The 18,341-nt window shown below is 44.1% G+C and overlaps 1 protein-coding gene across 2 annotated transcripts in view; it reads left to right on the forward strand.

The window, feature by feature from the left end:
* DYM (dymeclin) overlaps window positions 1–18,341 on the forward strand; it is a 275,421-nt gene that overhangs the window by 51,025 nt on the left and 206,055 nt on the right. For both annotated transcript variants that reach the window (XM_070938939.1, XM_070938941.1), the window contains exons 4-6: window positions 9,529–9,581; window positions 13,522–13,615; window positions 17,328–17,461. In XM_070938939.1, the coding sequence (XP_070795040.1) occupies window positions 9,529–9,581; window positions 13,522–13,615; window positions 17,328–17,461 (281 nt within the window). The remainder of the gene's footprint in view (window positions 1–9,528; window positions 9,582–13,521; window positions 13,616–17,327; window positions 17,462–18,341) is intronic.

The raw sequence follows: 18,341 nt of genomic DNA on the forward strand, positions 1-18,341 counted from the left end.
ATTTGATACACACACACACACACACACACACACACACACACAGTATGGTTCCTGGAAGAATCACTTCGTTGAATCTTATTCCCATAAGGCTCTGCTTTTGAGGATAGAGGAATAACCAGACCACCCTGAAATGAATTTGCTTTCCTGCCTGGATCTCTAGAGGATTTGAACCTCAGCCTGCCCATCAAGTAGATCTACCAGTATGGAAGCCCATCGAGGACACGGAGGGATGATATATAATTATCCCATGAGTAGGCAGACTGGGAATGAACCAAAACATCCTCGCAGGAGTATACTTGAGCTTCAGGATAGCTCTCGAGTGGATTTCTGCTGTGTGCTCACTCTGACCTTTTGCGGCGGTTTTGATTGCACAAAGTGGGTGGCAAACAACTTGGGAAGAAACAACTTCTGGCACCGGCGTTTTCCTGACCTCTACTTGCTGTGAGCACTATTAGCAGCAAGTAATGCTGTTTATAGCAGGAAAGACCCTGACATAACTTTGGACAACAGTGTTCAAAATAACTAAGGCAGTGTTTCTCAACCTTGGAAGCTTGAAGATGGGTGGACTTCAACTCCCAGAATCCCCCAGCCAGCAGCGCTGGCTGGGGGATTCTGGGAGTTGAAGTCCACCCATCTTCAAGCTTCCAAGGTTGAGAAACACTGAATTAAGGGTTCTTAGTGGGTTTGCATGAAGTAGGTCGATTTCAGATAAAAAATAAAAATATAGGACATGCGAAGGCAAACATGGAAATACAGGTAGTCCTTGACCTACAAACATTCGTTTAGTGACCCTTTGAAGCAGGGGTGGGTTCTAAATTTTTTTTACTACCGGTTCTGTGGGCGTGGCTTATTTTGTGGGTGTGGCTTGGAGGTCATGTGACTAGGTGGGCATGGCTAGCTGGTCAGAGTCATTTCTGGAAGGTCCTCACACTTATGACCAGTCCTCGCACTTACGACCCGACTCATTTGTTTGCTTTTAACACTGATCAGCTGTAGGACGGCCCTTTGAAGCCCCGCGGCAAGAGTTTAAACAGTTTTTTTCCCTCTAGTCATCAGCTGGGACTCAGGAGGCAGCAGTAGATTGGGGGTGGGACCAAATAAAAGGTAAAAATAACGTGGGAGGGCAGGGGGGGGAGAACCGGTTCAGTGACGTCATATCGTCACTGCTGCCGGCTCGGCTGAACCGGACCAAACCGGGAGGAACCCACCACTGCTTTGAAGTTACAGCGGCACTGGAAAAAAAAATGACTTATGACCATTTTTCACACTTAACGGCTATTGCAGCATCCCCATGATCCCATGATCAAAATTTGGACATGCGGCAACAGTCCTATTTATGATGGTTGCAGAGTCCCGGGGTCATATGATCGATCGCCTTTGGCTACTTTCTGACAAAGTCAATGGGTGAAGCCAGATTCACTTAACAAGCGTGTTACTAACTTAATAACTGCAGCGATTCACTTAACAACCGTGGCAAGAAGGGCCTAAGGTGGAGCAAACCTCGCTTCACAACTGCCTTGTTTAACCACAGAAATTTGGGGCCCGATTGCGGTTGTAAGTCAAGGACTACCAGCATCAGGGTGGATTTGATTTAAATCGAGTTGATTTAAATCACAATTTAAATCATGATTTAAATCACTAGTGAAAAGGCTTGATTTGAATCAACTCGATTTAAATCATAATTTTTAAAGAGCAACGGTCATCTCTGCTCCTCCTTTGACCCACTGTTGACTCACTGATAGTCCCAGTGTTGCAGAGTATACAGCCTCATGCTACATAACTAAGCTCCATTTCATGCTGAATAAACTAAATTATTTATGTATCTTAAATAGAAAACTATCTTACGATAGATTTTTACCCCAAAAGTTTTTTTATTAAAATAAATTCAATAAAAATCAAAAAAATCCGATTTAAATCAAAAAAATCTGATTTTTTTGATTTTTTTAAAAAAATCATTGATTTTTATCCACCCTGACCAGCATAGAGATTGATGTGTTTCGCCATAATGGAGAAATATAACCCTCAGTTTCTTGGGCCATTCAAGGAAAATGGCCGTTGATGGCCATGATTCCCCCCCCCCCCCCAACCACTTGAATGTTACACGATATACCCGTGATGACGAACCTATGGCACGCATGCCCGAGGTGGCACGCAGAGCCATCTTTCCAGGGCACGCTAGCTGTCACCCAACTCACTTGCAGCTGTGCATGCGCACGCGCCCCAGCTGGTGTTCAAGCTTCATGTGCGCAATTCCGTAGACCCAGCTGGTCTTCGGAACTCTCCTGTGCATGCGCGCACATTTGCGCATGTGCATGTAATGCATGCATGAAAGTTGCGTGCATGCGCAGATGGTGCAATTGCGTGTGCAGCGCAACGGGGAGCCGCATGAAAACTGCATGCATGCACAGATGGTGCCATTATGCGTGCAGCGCATGGGGGAGCCACGCGAAAGCCACGCACATGCACAGAGGGTGTGGTTGTGCGCGCAGCACACGGTGGGAGCTGCACATATGCGAAGCGTATACCTTTTTGGCACTCGGTGAGTAAAAGGTTTGCCACCACTGCGATATACCTTTCTGCGTCATTCTCCATGTGTTGATGAACATGAAGGGAAGACCATTTGTTTGTGCTGGATGAGACCATGAAAGCAACTACCCAGATTTCTGGCACATCTTCAGAGTTTGGGCAAACAGCATGGTCTTGTGTTTCAAAGTAGCTTCAGAATTGTAAAGAGGGTGTATATATATATATATATATATATTTACCATCTCTAGTGGATTTGTGATGAAGTATGATTTTATGGTTGATTTTAAATTTTGATATGGATTTTAAACTGATAAATTTTAAACTATGGGCCAAATTTAATTATTTTAAATCTATTTTTAATCGTACTTTATGTATAAATGTTTTATTTTGGCTGTTCACCGCCCTGAGTCCGAAAGGAGAAGGGCGGTATAGAAATTTGAATAATAAAATAAATAAACAAGTAAAGAAATACTGGAAATCAGATTTTTATCCTAATTCAGAAGATCTTCAAAAGAAATATAAACCGGAAGGTTTCCTGTTAGGTTTGACAGACTCTTTGAACTTTATTACTATATGTGTTAACAGCAGTGAGAATTCAGGTAGTCCTCGGCGTAAGGCCACAATTGAGCCCAACAATTTCTGTTGCTAAATGAGACAGTTAGGTGAGTTTTGCCTCTATTTTATAACCTTTCTTTCCACAATTGTTAGTTAAGTGAATTGCTGCAGTTTCAATTAGTAACACGGTTGTTAAGTGAATCTAACTTCGCCCTTGACTTTGCTTGTCAGACGGCCGCAAAAGGCGATCACGTGACCCTGGGTCACTGCAACCGTCATAACTATGAGTCAGTTGCCAAGTGACTGAATTTTGAAGATGTGACCACGGGGATGCTGCAACAGTCATAAATGTGAAAAATAGTCGCAAGTCAACTTCTTTCAGTGCTGTTGCAACATCAAACGGTCACTAAATGAATGGTTGTAAGTCAAGGCTTTCTTGGATGCACAAAGATGGGAGGGTACATTAATTCCCACCATAGAAGAATGGATGGTTAAGGCGATGGCGTTGGCAGAGATGGCAAAATTGACTGTTTTAATTAAAGAGAAGAACTTACCTAGTTTTGTTTCCATTTGGAAACCACTTCTGAATTTTGTACTCGAAACTGAAAAAAAGGAAACACTAATTTTAGATTTTGAGGGTTAGAATGTTTTTCTTGTTATAAAAATGGCTTGAAATATTTAGAAAGGTAAAGCAAATGATTGAAGCTGTAATCCATTTTGTATTCTGCTGCGATGAAAAAAAGTCAGAAATCACTACTTTTTTCGTTCTTTTCTATGTCTCTTTGCACCTTTCTCTTTTTAACTTTACTACTGTATTTTTTGGAGTATAAGACGCACCTCTTTCCCTCCTAAAAGAGGATGGAAATGTTGGTGCATCTTATACACTGAATACATCCATTTTTGACCTCCCAAAGCCCTGCCCCGCTCGTTCCATTTTTTGTGAAAAACAGGCCTGGTTTTTGCCCGATTTTCGCAAAAATGGGGGCGTTTTTGCCCTCCCCCAGTCCCCAGGAGCACTCTGCAGGCCACTCAAACCCTCATTTTTCACAAAAACAGGCAAAAAATGGCCTGGGTTTTGCCTGTTTTGCGAAAAACAGGGTGCGCAGATGATTTGGGAGGCCCTCAGAGTGCTCCTGGGAGAGGGCAAAAACGGAGCCATTTTTGCGAAAAACGGGCAAAAAATGGGGCACGCAGAAGGTTTGAGAGGCTTGGAGAGTTGCTCCTGAGGGCCAGGGAGGGCAAAAATGTTTTTTTTTTTCTTACCTCTTCAAAATCGTGGTGCGTCTTATATACCGGTGTGTCTTATTGTCCGAAAAATACAGCAATTTTTATTTGTGTATTTTATCTTACAATAAAGTTTAATAAAACTGATTAAAAAAAAAGAGAGAATGTACTCCCATACAAAGAAATAACTGATCTTTCCTCAGAGGTTTGAGTTCTGTTGTTAGGAAACTAAACATTGGGGACATCATATAAAACAAAAGGCTGGGACTTGCCATCAGCAAATAATGGGTGGTTACCAGAATTGGCTAAAATTTGGAGTTCAGTGATAATACAGTTGCTGATTGCACAGTTGTTTTATAAACACATTAATTTTTTTAGCATTTGATGAAACTAAGTTGGCAGGAATAGCCAACACCCTAGATCCGTGATGGCGAACCTATGGCATGGGTGCCACAGGTGGCACGTGGAGCCATATCTGTGGGCGTGCGAGCATTGCCCTAGCTCAGCTCCAGCACGCATGTGCGTGCCAGCCAGCTGATTTTTGGGCCTTCCGGTCCCACCGGAAGTCAGGAAACGGGCTGTTTCCGACCTCCGAAGGGCCTCCAGGGGTGTGGGGAAGGCTGTTTTTGCCCTCCCCAGGCTCTAAGAAAGCCTCTGGAGCCTCACGAGGGTGAAAAACGGGCCTACCGAGCCCACTGTGCCATCGCGTGCCAAAAGCAGGAGGAATGGGTGTGTGTGTCACGCGCACATTAAATTATGGTGTGGGCACGCACACGCGTGACCCCCCCACTGTGCTCCCCCCGCTTTTAGCACACGATGGCAAAAAGGTTAGCCATCACTGCCCTAGATGATAGGCTCAAAATCCAGATGGATCTTATCTAACCCTATCTAACAAAATGAAATTTATTGTAGAGAAAAGTAAAGTCTTACATTTAGGAAAAACAAACCTAATGTACACATATAGACTGGGTGAAACCAGGTTTAATAGCAGTGACTGTGAGAGGGACCTTGGAGTCTTAGTGGACAACCAAGTAAATATGAGCCAGGAGTGTGCAGCGGCAGCCAAAAAAGCCAATGCTATCCTAAATTGCATTAACAGAGGGATACAATCTAGATCAAGTGAGGTACTAATACCACTCTATAAAGCCTTAGGAAGACCACACCTAGAGTACTGCATCCATTTTAGTCACCACACTATAAAAAAGATGTTGAGACTCTGCAGAGAAGAACAACCAAGATGATGAGGGGACTGGAGGCTAAAACATATGAAGAACGATTACAGGAACTGGGCATGGCTAGTCTAGTGAAGAGAAGGACCAGGGGAGACATGATAGCAGTCTTCCAATAGTTGAGGGGCTGCCACAGAGAGGAAGGGGGTCAAGCTATTTTCCAAAGCACCCGAAGGCCAGAGAAGGAATCGTGGATGGAAATTTATTAAAGAGAGATTCAACCTAGAAATAAGGAGACATTTTCTGACAGTGAGAACAGTCAACCCATGGAACAGAAGTTGCCTTCAGAAGTTGTGGGAGCTTCATCACTGGAAGCTTTCAAGAAGAGACTGGACTGTGATCTGTCAGAAATGGTGTAGGGCCTCTTGCTTGGGTGGCTGGATGGGGGTTGGACTAGATGACTTACAAGGTCCCTTCCAACTCTGTTGATCTGTTAAAAAAGGAGATACAATTGTTTGCAGAAGTTTACCATGTGTTTACACCAGGGGTGAAATGTAAAATTTGTTACTACCGGTTCTGTGGGCATGGCTTGGTGGTGGTGGGGGTAATGTGACTGGGTGGGCATGGCCAACTTTTTTTTTTTTTAAACTGTTCAAAGCATTTTTTCTAATGCTTTGAAAAGCCTCTGCCGATCAGGCAACTCAGCTGGGATCGTCAGAGACTTTTCAAATAATTTTTTTAACCACCTCTTCGGCCAAGAGGCTGCAGAAAAAAATGCTTTGAAAAGCCTCTGACGATCCCAGCTGAGCCACGCGATCATCAGAAGCTTCTTTTCACTTTTAAAAGCATTTTTTCGTTGGAAGAGATTGTAGAAAAAATGCTTTTAAAAGTAAAAAAAAAGCCTCTGATGATTATGTTGCTCAGCTAGGCATTTTTTATTTTTTTTTAATTTGATTTATATGCCGCCCTTCTCCGGAGACTCAGGGCGGCTTACAATGCTTTAAGCAATAGCCTTCATTCTTTTGTATATTTTATACAAAGTCAGCTTATTGCCCCCACAAACTGGGTCCTCATTTCACCTACCTTAGAAAGGATGGAAGGCTGAGTCAACCTTGAGCCTTGGAGAGATTCGAACCAGCAGAAATTGCAGGCAGCTGTGTTAATAACAGGGTGCACTAAACCCTTGTACTATCAAGGCTCTTTTGGGGGGGGGGCGGCGCCAGGATTTTTGCTACCGGTTCTCCGAACCACCTGCCGTCATCGCTACCAGATTGAGTGATCCGGTCTGAACCAGGAGCATTTCACCCCTGATTTACACATTAACAAAGCATCTTGCTGTTATTTGATACTGTGTTCTAGGGCCCTTTTTCCATTTTATTTTTTGGTAGGAAAGTGTTCTTTTTGCTTTCAAGATAGAATCTCAAGCAGTGTTTCTCAACCTTGGAAGCTTGAAGATGGGTGGACTTCAACTCCCAGAATCCCCCAGCCAGCAGCGCTGGCTGGGGGGCTTCTGGGAGTTGAAGTCCACCCATCTTCAAGCTACCAAGGTTGAGAAACACTGATCTAAAGCAACCTTTATCTGTTAGCGCATTGCTCTCATGAAAAACTTTGTGCAGGGCCTAGACCAGTGGTGTGTTTCAATTTTTTTTACTACCGGTTCTGTGGGCGTGGCTTGGTGGGTGTGGCATGACTTGGAGGGCGTGGCTTGGTGGGCGTGGCAGAGGAAGAATACTGTAAAATCTCCATTCCCACCCCACTCCAGGGGAAGGATATTGCAAAATGCCCATTTCCTCCCAATCAGCTGCTCCTTGGGAGGCAGAGAACAGATGGGGGCAGGGCCAGTTAGAATTTTTACTACCGGTTCTCCGAACAACTCAAAATTTCCGCTACCGGTTCTTCAGAACTGGTCAGAACCTGCTGAAACCCACCTCTGGCCTAGACCTGGGTGTGTGTGTGTGTGTACATTTTTGCAGATAAGAGTAATTTATTGCAAACTTGCACAATCATAAAAACAAGGAATACCGAAGTAGTGATTTTTGGTCAAATGAGCAATGCTTTTAGCCATACTAGTATTTCGGTATTAAATAGGATTGGCTTTATCGAGCAACAAGGATGACAGCCTTAAAACCAACCCTTCAGAGTAAAACCTTGATGTAGATGTGGGACGAGTCAACTCAATCAGTCAATCTTTTGAACTGGGTTGAAATGGGCAAAACCAGGAAAGCACTCAAACAATAATGGTGATAGCGGTTAAGTTAATGAGATTTGTCATTATTTTGTGTATGGGGTGCTCTGTGAGCTTGGCTATTTTCTTGCAGATGTTTAATTACCCACCTAGGTAACATCATCAGTGCTAGCTGAAGTTACCTAGTTGGGTAATAATATGTATATAAGAAAACATCCGAAATAGGGATTAGAAAAATTATTGAATGCGCAAAAATGGATAAAATGACTATGGAAATAAAGGAAAGAGAAGATTTGGGTTACTATAAAATGTGGAATAAAATGTACGGGTGGCTAGAAAACAGAAACCAAAATAAGAAATAGGAGATTTAATCTAATATCGCTTAAACAAAAACCAAAAGCTATTAATTATTGTTAATGTTAAATAAGTATAATGTAAAATGTATGTAACAAGTGTGGTTATAATAGTTATCAAAGTTGTTATAAAGGATAGTAAGATAAAGTAGAAGAGTTGAATATAAAAGCAGAATATACCTGCCAATGCAGAAGGCTGTAAAAATAGTACATAGTGTTATGTTTGTCTTGTTTTTTACTGTGTTTTTTGTCCTTTTTTCCTGTTTTTAAAGGTGAAAAATGCTTAATAAAAACTATTTTAATAAAGAAAACATCCAAGCTCAAAACAGCATATAGTTCAGCCCTGAGCTACAGATGTCCTCTTCTGTTGGTCTTCTGCCTATCTTGCAGGGCAACTCGAATTTACATTCATTTTAAACATGGTCAGGGTGATATTGAATAAGTTGTTATTCCTCGTATCTAAAATATGTCCTAATCAGTGGTGGGCTGCTGCCGGTTCTAGCGAACCGGTAATTCCAACAATCAGCTGGCCTCGCCCTCCTGCTCCCACCCTATCCTGTCCTATATTTCCTGCTTTCTGGCTCAGCTGATTCGCACAGCACAGCTGATTTCCGTGCCTCCGCTGTTCTACTTACTAGGGCTGTCGTAGAAGGTAAGCAGCTCAGCTTCAAATTTCTGTATTTTGAATGCTGCATGCACACATGTTAGGTGTGTGCGCGCGCGAAGTGCGTGCTCACAGAACCAGTTGTTAAACCGGTTGCAGCCCACCACTGGTTCTAATACAAAATATGTCCTCAACTTACGACCACAATTGAGGCCAAAATTTAGGTTGCTAAGTGAGATATTTGTTAAGCGAGTGTTGCCCCATTTTCTTGCCACAGTTATTAAGTGAATCAGAGCAGTTGTTTAAGTTAATAACACGGTTGTTAAATGAATATGGCTTCTCATTGACTTGGCAGCATCCTCATGATCAAAATTCAGATGCTTGGCAACTGACCCAATTGTCTCACTTAGCAACGGCACTGAAAAAAAGTGACTTACGACCATTTTTCACGCCTTTGTAACAGCCCCATGATCATGTGATCAAAATTCAGATGCTTGGCACCCGGTTCATACGTATGACTGTTGCCGTGTCCCAAGGTCATGTGATCCCCTTTTGCAACCTCAAGCAAAATCAATGGAAAAGCCAGATTCACTTAACAACCGTGTTACTAACTTTTCAACTGACGTGATTCACTTAGCAATGGTGGCAAGAAAGGTCACAAAATGGGGGCAAGACTCAGTTAACAAGCATCTCACTTAACCCCGGAAATTTTGGGCTCAATTGTGGTTGTAAGTTGAGGACTACCTGTATTGGATTAGAAGTCCCTTCCAACTCTGTTGTTCTGATCCCTCATTTCAACCTTGAGTTACAACTATTTTCCTTTTATCAAAACCTCCCGCTGTCTGAATGGATGATGAATTTGCCCAAATTCAACGGCATCAGGTCTAATAAACATGTTTCTTTTGTTTTCAGCGCTGAGTTAAAACTTTTGGATGAAGCTTCTGTGTCCGTCTGCAAGTCTTTAGGTAGGACACTGCAGTCAGCCAAGCCTTTCTTTCCATGCTTCGTTTTTCTTTCCGTGCTGTGCATACTCTCAGCTTTCCTAGCAAATCGCTCTACAACCCTTTGTATTTTTGATGCATTTAATATCTCCCATCTGTGGCCTGCGCACAAGGTTTTTTTTTTTTTAAACCCACTTCGTTTTAAGGCCTTGAAGTAGTCATATTGTACCCGCATGTGCTATTTAAGCCAAACGTTTTCACAAGTTTTTGCTTTATATTGCATGCTATCACAGGAAGTGGCTTGGGTGCAGTTATAGTGGAACAGGTTGTTTTTCTAACTTTTTTTTTAAAAAAAAAGGTTTTTAATGCATTTATTCAGAAGATAATCTGTGTAGGAGGTAAAAGCAGAAATGGAAACATGATCATTGCTTGGTAATGGATGTCAAATGCTTCTTCAAAACGCTGCATTTTGACCCCGTCTGAAATCCCCCCCCCCTGAAATTTAAACATGAACAAAACAATTAGCTTTCCAAACTCTGCCACAGTATAGTGATTCAGATCAGTAGTTTTTGAGATCTGGGACTTGGTCAGAACTTTATGAAACTGCCACCTGTGGCTTTGTCTGAACTTTATGAAACTGTTTGAAACGTTAGAATCAGACATGGGAAACGAGAGGGTTACTATCAAGAGCTCCATCTTGAATTTTCTGTGGAGATTCTCAGTCACCCAGGTCATGGTTGTCCCAAGGGTGTTTTTTTTCCAAAGGCAGCTGGACTTCCTTTGTTTCTCCTTGAGGATGTTTCGCTGCTTCTCATCCAAATAAATAAATAAATAAATAAATAATTTTATTTCTATACCGCCCTTCTCTTGAAGGACTCAGGGCGGTGTACAGCCTATTACAAGCACAAAGACAGACATCAGTTAAAAATAATTAAAATTATTACATAATTTTGGCTCAGATTTAAAACCCCAAAATTTTTAAAACACCCAATTTAAAAATCATTACATTGATAGCCCAGCTTGGCAGAACAGCAGGGTCTTGAGGGCACAGAGAAATACACGGAAGGTCGGAGATCTTACGCATTTCCGGGGGCAGTTCATTCCACAGGGCAGGGGCTCCCACAGAGAAGGCCCTCCCCCTGGGTGTCGCCAGCAGACATAACTTGGCTGATGGCACCCTGAGGAGACCCTCTCTGTGGGAGCGAACAGGCGGTGGGAGGCTGTTGGTGGCAGAAGTCGGTCTTGAAGGTAGCCGGGTCCTATGCCATGGAGCGCTTTAAAGGTGGTGACCAACACCTTGAATCGCACTCGGAAGACTACTGGGAGCCAGTGCAGCTCGCGCAGGAGGGGTGTCACGTGGGCACAACAGGTTGCGCCCATAACCACCCGCGCGGCCGCATTCTGGACCAGCTGGAGCCTCCGAGTGCTCTTCAAGGGGAGCCCCATGTAGAGAGCATTACAATAGTCCAGCCGGGAGGTGACAAGGGCATGAGTGACCGTGCGCAAGGCGTCCCGGTCCAGAAAGGGCTGCAACTAGCGAATCAGGCGAACCTGATAAAAAGCCCCCCTGGCCATGGCCGTCATATGCTCTTCTAAAGACAGCCGTGTGTCCAGGAGGACGCCCAGATTGCGAGCCCTCTCTGTGGGGGGCAGAGATTCACCCCCAATAGTCAGCGATGGCATCAGAGGGTCACTTCCCCACTGCCTTGAAAGAGGCGGTGGTGAGGCCTCTCCTCAAGAAAATAGTTAGATTTTGCTGCTTTTATCGCCACTAGGTAGGTCTTGATAAAAGACCTCACCAGTGTCCGGTCAGAATCGGATTGACTAGTCCTCCAGATGCTCTCTAGGCGTCTTTTCTGACGCTTCATCTCTCAGCTCCTCGGAGAACTAAGGAGCCAATTGAGATCGGCATCAGGTCAGAGGCCACAAAGGCACGACATGGTCCAAAGCTCTGGTGGCCACACTCTCCCAGGTGGCCATCAGGTCTTCGGTCGGGTTGTGTGCCAGGGTCTCAGGAAACAGCCCAAGCTCCGTCAGGAACCTTTCGGGATCCATCAGGCGCCTGGGATGGAACCATCTGGTCGGTTCCGTCTCCCTGCGGTGGGGGGAAGCGGCTGGAAAGTCCCAAGTGAAGGAGCGAATGATCTGTCCATGACAAGGGTTTAATGTCTAGATCCCCTCTACCAAGATCATTCAATCACTGACCAGAGATGAAAATCAAGTCCAGATGTGTCCCCCTATGTGAGTGGGGCCTTGGACTAACTGGGTCAGGTCCATGGCCGCCATGGAAGCCATGAACTCCCGAGCCACCTCTGACGCCTCACCAGCGGATGGTAGGTTGAACTCCCCCATGACAATAAGTCTGGGGGTATCAACCGCCACCCTGGCAATAACATCGAGCAGCTCGGGCAGGGTCGCCGCCACGTGGCAGGGAGCCAGGTACATAGTCAACAGACCCATCTGCACCTCACGGCCCCACTTCACAAAAAGGGACTCACATCCGGCTATCTGAGGAACAATGGTCTCCCTCGGACAAAGACTTTCCCTAATAATCGCTGCAACTCCCCCACCCCTCCTCTGAGCCCTTGGCTGATGAAATGCGCGGAAACCTGGTGGGCACATTTCAATGAGGGGTACCCCCCCTCTTGGCCCAATCAGGTCTCCGTAATACCTGCCAGGTCCGCACCCCCCTCCAAAATAAGATCACAAATGAGGGGGGCTTTGTTAACAACCGACCTGGCATTACATAACATCAGCCGTGGACCCAGGGTCTGAGGCTCTGTTCAACCCCGGACACGAGTCGCGCATTGGGGGCCGGAGTGTGCAATCGCTCGTAAACAGCATATGCGCACCCCCGGAGCATGATATGGCCCCCTGTGCCTGTCATATCTGCCCCTCCCACTCATTATTTCAATTGCACTGCCCTTCCTATCACCCCCCTGCTCCCCGGTCAAATTTCCTTTCACGACCCCTTCGCTGTGTCCTTCTGTTCAGCTCAGTTCAGAATTGAAGAAGCTTCTTGGATGAGAAGCAGCGAAATGTTGTGACCTAGGCTTACTGAGTCATTACAAGACACAATTAGTCCCAAACAAACCTATTTTATTGTAACAGCTGAGAATTACGTTCATTCCCAGCTGAGTCCCATTTAATTGCAAAACAAGTCCTTCGGAAGAAGTCCTTTGGGATAATTACCAAACTTTATCTTCTTTGACACCCTGCCAAAGGCCTTACTTGGCAAAGCCCCACGAAGTTCAGAAACAAACAAGAGATGCCGACTGGAAACAGAGTTAGCAACATTGCTTTCCTGCAAAAAGGCCCAAGTGCCTTTGTTTCTCTTTTAAGCCTTATGGGAGGGGCCAATCATCTCCTGGCCTTACTCCCGAGTCGTCCCTTTTGTTTTAGCTGCTCTTGCCTTCTGGCAGCTCTGCGCACGCGTGCACTAGGAACAGGCGACTCTGGGGGCTCTGGAGTCCGCGCATCACTCCCTGGCCCCATCTCTGCCTCCGATGCAGAGCCCTCATCCGGGCTTTCCCCTGACTCCAGGACTGGCCCATGTTCCTCCCCAGCGGTCCTCACTGTCCGACCCCGCTGCCAGCTCTGCAGGTTGCTGGCAGACCACAACACGAAATGTCTTCAAGGAAAAAACCAAGAAAGTCCAGTTGCCTTTGGAAAAAGCACCTTAAATGTTCCTTTTTTCCCCTTTTAAAGCATGTTGTCTCATCAGTTTGAGATGTGGCACCTTGAGGCTTCTCTGATGGCTAAACATCTCCTGGTATGCCTGGCTGAGATTACCAGCTCAGTAAATATGCTGAACAAATTTACAAAGAAAGAGGTACATTCTTTGTTGAGTTTGAGTGTAATACCCTGGTTAAGAGGACATAGGCTTGCAAACCTCGTGTTTAAACTAGATATAATCATTGTACAATCTGAAACATTACCTAACTTTTCCTGCTCTTCTTCCTAGTGGAGAATAATCCTCGGACAGGAAACCTTGCCTCACTGATTAAAGTCTTCCTTTCCAGAACCAAAGAATTAAAAATTTCAGCAGAATGTCAGAAGTAAGTGTGTTTTGTTACTTGCTGATTTTTGTTAACTTCAAAGCACAAATACCAAACCCAACCCTGGTTGAAATGCCCATAGTTGCTACTGAGGGGGCTGGCTGATTGCTTCAGTGGCACAGCTAATAGTATTTTATGAAGTCTGAGTCCTTGTATAATGGTCTCCGCTCTAGTAAACATTTCCATCAAAATGACTTGGAGGTAATGACAGTGAGAACAATTAATCAATGGAACAACTTGCCTCCAGAAGTTGTGAATGCTCCAACACTGGACATTTTTAAGAAGAGATTGGACAACCCTTTGTCTGAAGTGGTGTAGGGTTTCCTGCCTAAGCAGAGGGTTGGACTAGAAGACCTCCAAGGTCCCTTCCAACTCTGTTATTCTATTCTAATGATAACGTTCCCAACTGTTTTGTGGCAGGTAACACACAAAAACTGTAGTACATGCATTGACTTAGTGGTAACATTTTCTAAAACCAAGAAAGGCAAAATAGGTATCCCCCAATTCCCTTTTTAAAAAGAAAAGAAAAGAAAATAAGTCAAATGCTCCATCACCCGAAAGCAGGACAAGAAACAATGGATGGAAATTAATCAAGGAGAGAACCAACCAGAACTAAGGAGAAATTTCCTGACAGAACAATTAATAAGTGGAATAATCTCCTTCCATAAGTTGTGGGTGCTCCAATATTGGAGGCTTTTAAGAAGAGATTGGACAACTATGTGTCTGAAATGGTGTAGGGTTTCCTGCTTGAGTAGGGGGGGTGGACTAGAAGACCTCCAAGGTCCCTTCCAACTATACTATTCCAATCTGCTTGATTCTGTCCATCTGTCTAATACGACCAGACATACTCTACATAATTCTCCCAGCATCTGTGACTCAAGCTTTCCAAAAAAATGTAGCTGCTAGCCTCTAAAAACGTATCTGCTTGAGTAATATTACAATGTGTTCTGCACGGTGTTAATTATCCTGAATATGCCACGTTGTTAAGGTCATATTGCATCCGGCGACATTAGAATTAAGAGACGAAGGACTTTTTCTGCTTGACACTTCCAAAGAAAGGAGGTGACTCAGTGAGATGTGTTTTTTTTTTTTTTTGATAGATAATGGATTATAGAAAGCGACTTCATAACATTGTACAATATTATGAAATGATATTGATTTATTCTGTCATGGTTATGTAGTGTATATTGGAGGTGGTGACCCTTTGAGAGCTGTAGGTAATGAAATTTTATTTTAATGTATGCTGATTAGCATACATTCTAAGTGACAATAAAGTTATTCTATTCTATTCTATTCTATTCTATTCTATTCTATTCTATTCTATTCTATTCTATTCTCTATTCTATTCTATTCTATTCTCTATTCTATTCTATTCTATTCTATGCCATCCCTATCCCTATCCCTATCCCTATCCCTATCCCTATCCCTATCCCTATCCCTATCTGTGAAGGAAAGGTTCTGTATTCGAATGGACCGTGACCCGATATGCACACAAAAGCACCAAAGCATGCAAGTTGAGAGAGGAGTCTTGAGAAATTAACTGGTTTAATAATAAAACACATAAAAACAAAACCTACAAGAAGGCACCAACAGCCTAAAAGATTCTCCTCTCAGCAAAGTCCATTAGCTCTAATCCTCTTCCCAAGCATGGGAGGCTCTCTGCGTTCTTTGTCAGTCTTCTCAGGAGCAAGGCAGTGACTCAGCTCTTTGTAGCAACTTCAGCTCTGGAGTAAGGTCTCAGGTGAGGTCTCTGGTCATGATCTGCTGGGCTCTGAAGTGAACGTGGCTCTCGTGCTCTGCTGCTGCTTATATACTGATCAACTGACCATTGGAAAGTGCGGGAAACTCAGAGCCAAGAAGCTGTGCTCTGATTGGTTCATTCAAACTGTTCAAACCAATCAATCAATTAGCTGCAGCAATATGCTGAGAGGTTTTTCCTCTCACACTATCCCTATCCCTATCCCTATCCCTATCCCTATCCCTATCCCTATCCCTATCCCTATCCCTATCCCTATCCCTATCCCTATCCCTATCCCTATCCCTATCCCTATCCCTATCCCTATCCCTATCCCTACCCCTACCCCTACCCCTACCCCTACCCCTACCCCATCCCTATTCCTATTCTACCCTACCCTACCCAACCCCCTTTGTCAAATCTTAGGACCGCAGCTAGTAGCCCTTTATGCATTGTCTGGAATTCAGTACTTTCCTGTTCAGTAAAACATCCTGCATGTTTTAACAAAGCAGGGCTAGGTATAAAAAGAAGGCAGAACATTTTGGGGTTAGCCAAGGCATTTGGAGAGTCCATTGTAAGCATTCCCATAAATTGGGTGTTATCCATAAGGATCAAAGCTGGTGAGGTGGAAATCTTTATTTCTCACAGCAGGAAAAGCCTGATTGTAAACTTGGCAGGGGTGGTAGCAGGCTTCAAAAGGGCAGCTCTGACGATGGGCTGGAAAGAGTTAAGGGGGGCGCCCAAGACTTAGAACCTGGGGAAGCGACACATACAGATGGCAAGATTTGAGGGTGTTGTTAGATCACTGTTAGACATATCTCATTTTATTTTTGCCCATGTGCCTTCCTAATTTTATGGAATACATCTGCTCCTCTGATCTACTGACATCTGCTTGAGAATGTGAAGAGAACTGGGCGACTTTGGGCCAGTCCCTCTCTCTCTCTCAGCCCAAGGCACCTCACAAGGTGGTTGTTATGCGGAAAATAGGAGGGCAAAAGAATATTAGATATTTTCATCACCTTTTTATAAAAATATTAAGTTGTGATATAAACAAACGAACGAACAAAAAGCAGATAGATAGATAGATAGATAGATAGATAGATAGATAGATAGATAGATAGATAGATGATTAATAGATGTGTATATGTGTATGTGTGAGAGAGGAGATGATGGATGGATGGATGGATGGATAAATGATTAATAGATGTGTATATGTGTGTGAGAGAGAGAAGATGATGATGGATGGATGGATGGATGGATGGATGGATGGATGGATGGATAAATGATTAATAGATGTGTATATGTGTGTGTGAGAGAGATGATAGATAGAGAGTGAGAGAGATGATAGGTAGGTAATAGGGAGGGAGGTAGATAGATAAGATGGATGGATGGATGGATGGATGGATGGATGGATGGATGGATAGATAGATGAGAGAGATGATAGGTAGGTATATAGGTAATAGGTAGATAGATAGGCAGGCAAGCAGGCAGACAGAATAAATAAGCATTTAATGTCATGAATGTATTGTAACGAATACAGGTAGTGCTCAACTTACAGCCACAATTTGAGCCCAACATTTTCTGTTGCTAAATGAGAGAGCTATTAAGTGAGTTTTGTCCCATTTTATGACATTTCTTGCCTGTTCTTAATAACACGATTGTAAGCTGAATCTGACTTCCCCATTGACTTCCCTTGTCGGAAGGTCACCAAAGGAGAGGACACGACCCCAGGGCAACTTCAGCCATTATAAATACAAGCCAGTTGCCGATCCTCTGAATTTTGATCACATGATTGAGGTTTGCTGCAACAGTCGTAAGTCTCAAAAAGGGCCACTTGTCACTTTTCTTCAGTGCCGTTGCAATTTTGGATGGTCAGTAAATGAATGGTTGTAAGTCGAGGACTACCTGTATCTTGAAAGTTATTTTCTTCCTATATGGTTGGTATACAGGCTCTTGAAACTCCTGTTTCTCTTCCAGCCACCTCTTTATCTGGCAGGCTCAGAATGCTCTGTTTATTATCTGCTGCCTGTTGAAAGTGTTGATCTGTCAGATGTCAGAAGAGGAATTGCAGCTTCATTTCACCTATGAGGAAAAAACCCCAGGCTCTTATGGTAAATATTGAATTATTCCAACAAAACCAATGGCATCACACCTTGGCCAAAAGATTTTTATCGTTCTGCAGAATGTCTGTTCTTATGCTTCCTGGTTGGCCTTTCACAATACATCGTTCAGGGGTCATTTTATCCGAAATAGAGTTGTATGCAAAAGTTGAGGTATCCCTGGTCAGAATGGATGTTTCAGGGATTCTCCAGGGGTCCCTTGAGAGACGAAGAAATTGAAACGGAAAAGGAGTTTGGTATTTGCAGCAAAGCACTGATCTGAAAAACTCGGATTTTCAGGGGCTGCCATAAAAACCACTTGAGATCAGTGCCACAAAGAAGAGGGGGGGGGGGAGGTGTCAATCTATTCTCCAAACCTCCTGAAGGCAGGACAAGAAACAAAGGATGGAAACTAATCAAGGAGAGAAGCAACCTAGAACCGAGGAGAAATTTCCTGACAGTGAGAACAATTAATTAGTGGAACGATTTGACTGCAGAAGCTCTTCTTTTTAAGAAGAGTTTGGACACCTGTTTGTCTGAAATGGTATAAGGCAGGGGTGTTAATCTCAATTTCATTGAGGGCCACATCAGGGTTGTGTTTGACCTCGGGGGGCCAGAGTGGGTGTGGCCAGGATGGGCCTTGCCAGCTCAACGTCATTCGTGTTGGAGGTGCCTGTGGTGGCCCGAACACTCTGCCAGCAAAAACGGGCTCTCGAACTTTGTTTTCGGCTGGGACGGCCTCTTGCAACACTCTGCCAGTGAAAACGGAGCTCGGAAGTGCTGCCTGTGGCCCTCCCGAGCTCCATTTTCGCTGGCAGAGGCACTGTGGGCCGGTCCTTTGCTGTTTCCAAGGCGGCCCTATGGGCCACATCCGGCCCCCAGACCTTGAGTT

The sequence above is a fragment of the Pituophis catenifer genome, unplaced genomic scaffold, assembly GCF_029215685.1.
Source record: "Pituophis catenifer annectens isolate HBS135680 unplaced genomic scaffold, rPitCat1.0.hap2 SCAF_2, whole genome shotgun sequence".
NCBI lineage: Eukaryota > Metazoa > Chordata > Lepidosauria > Squamata > Colubridae > Pituophis > Pituophis catenifer.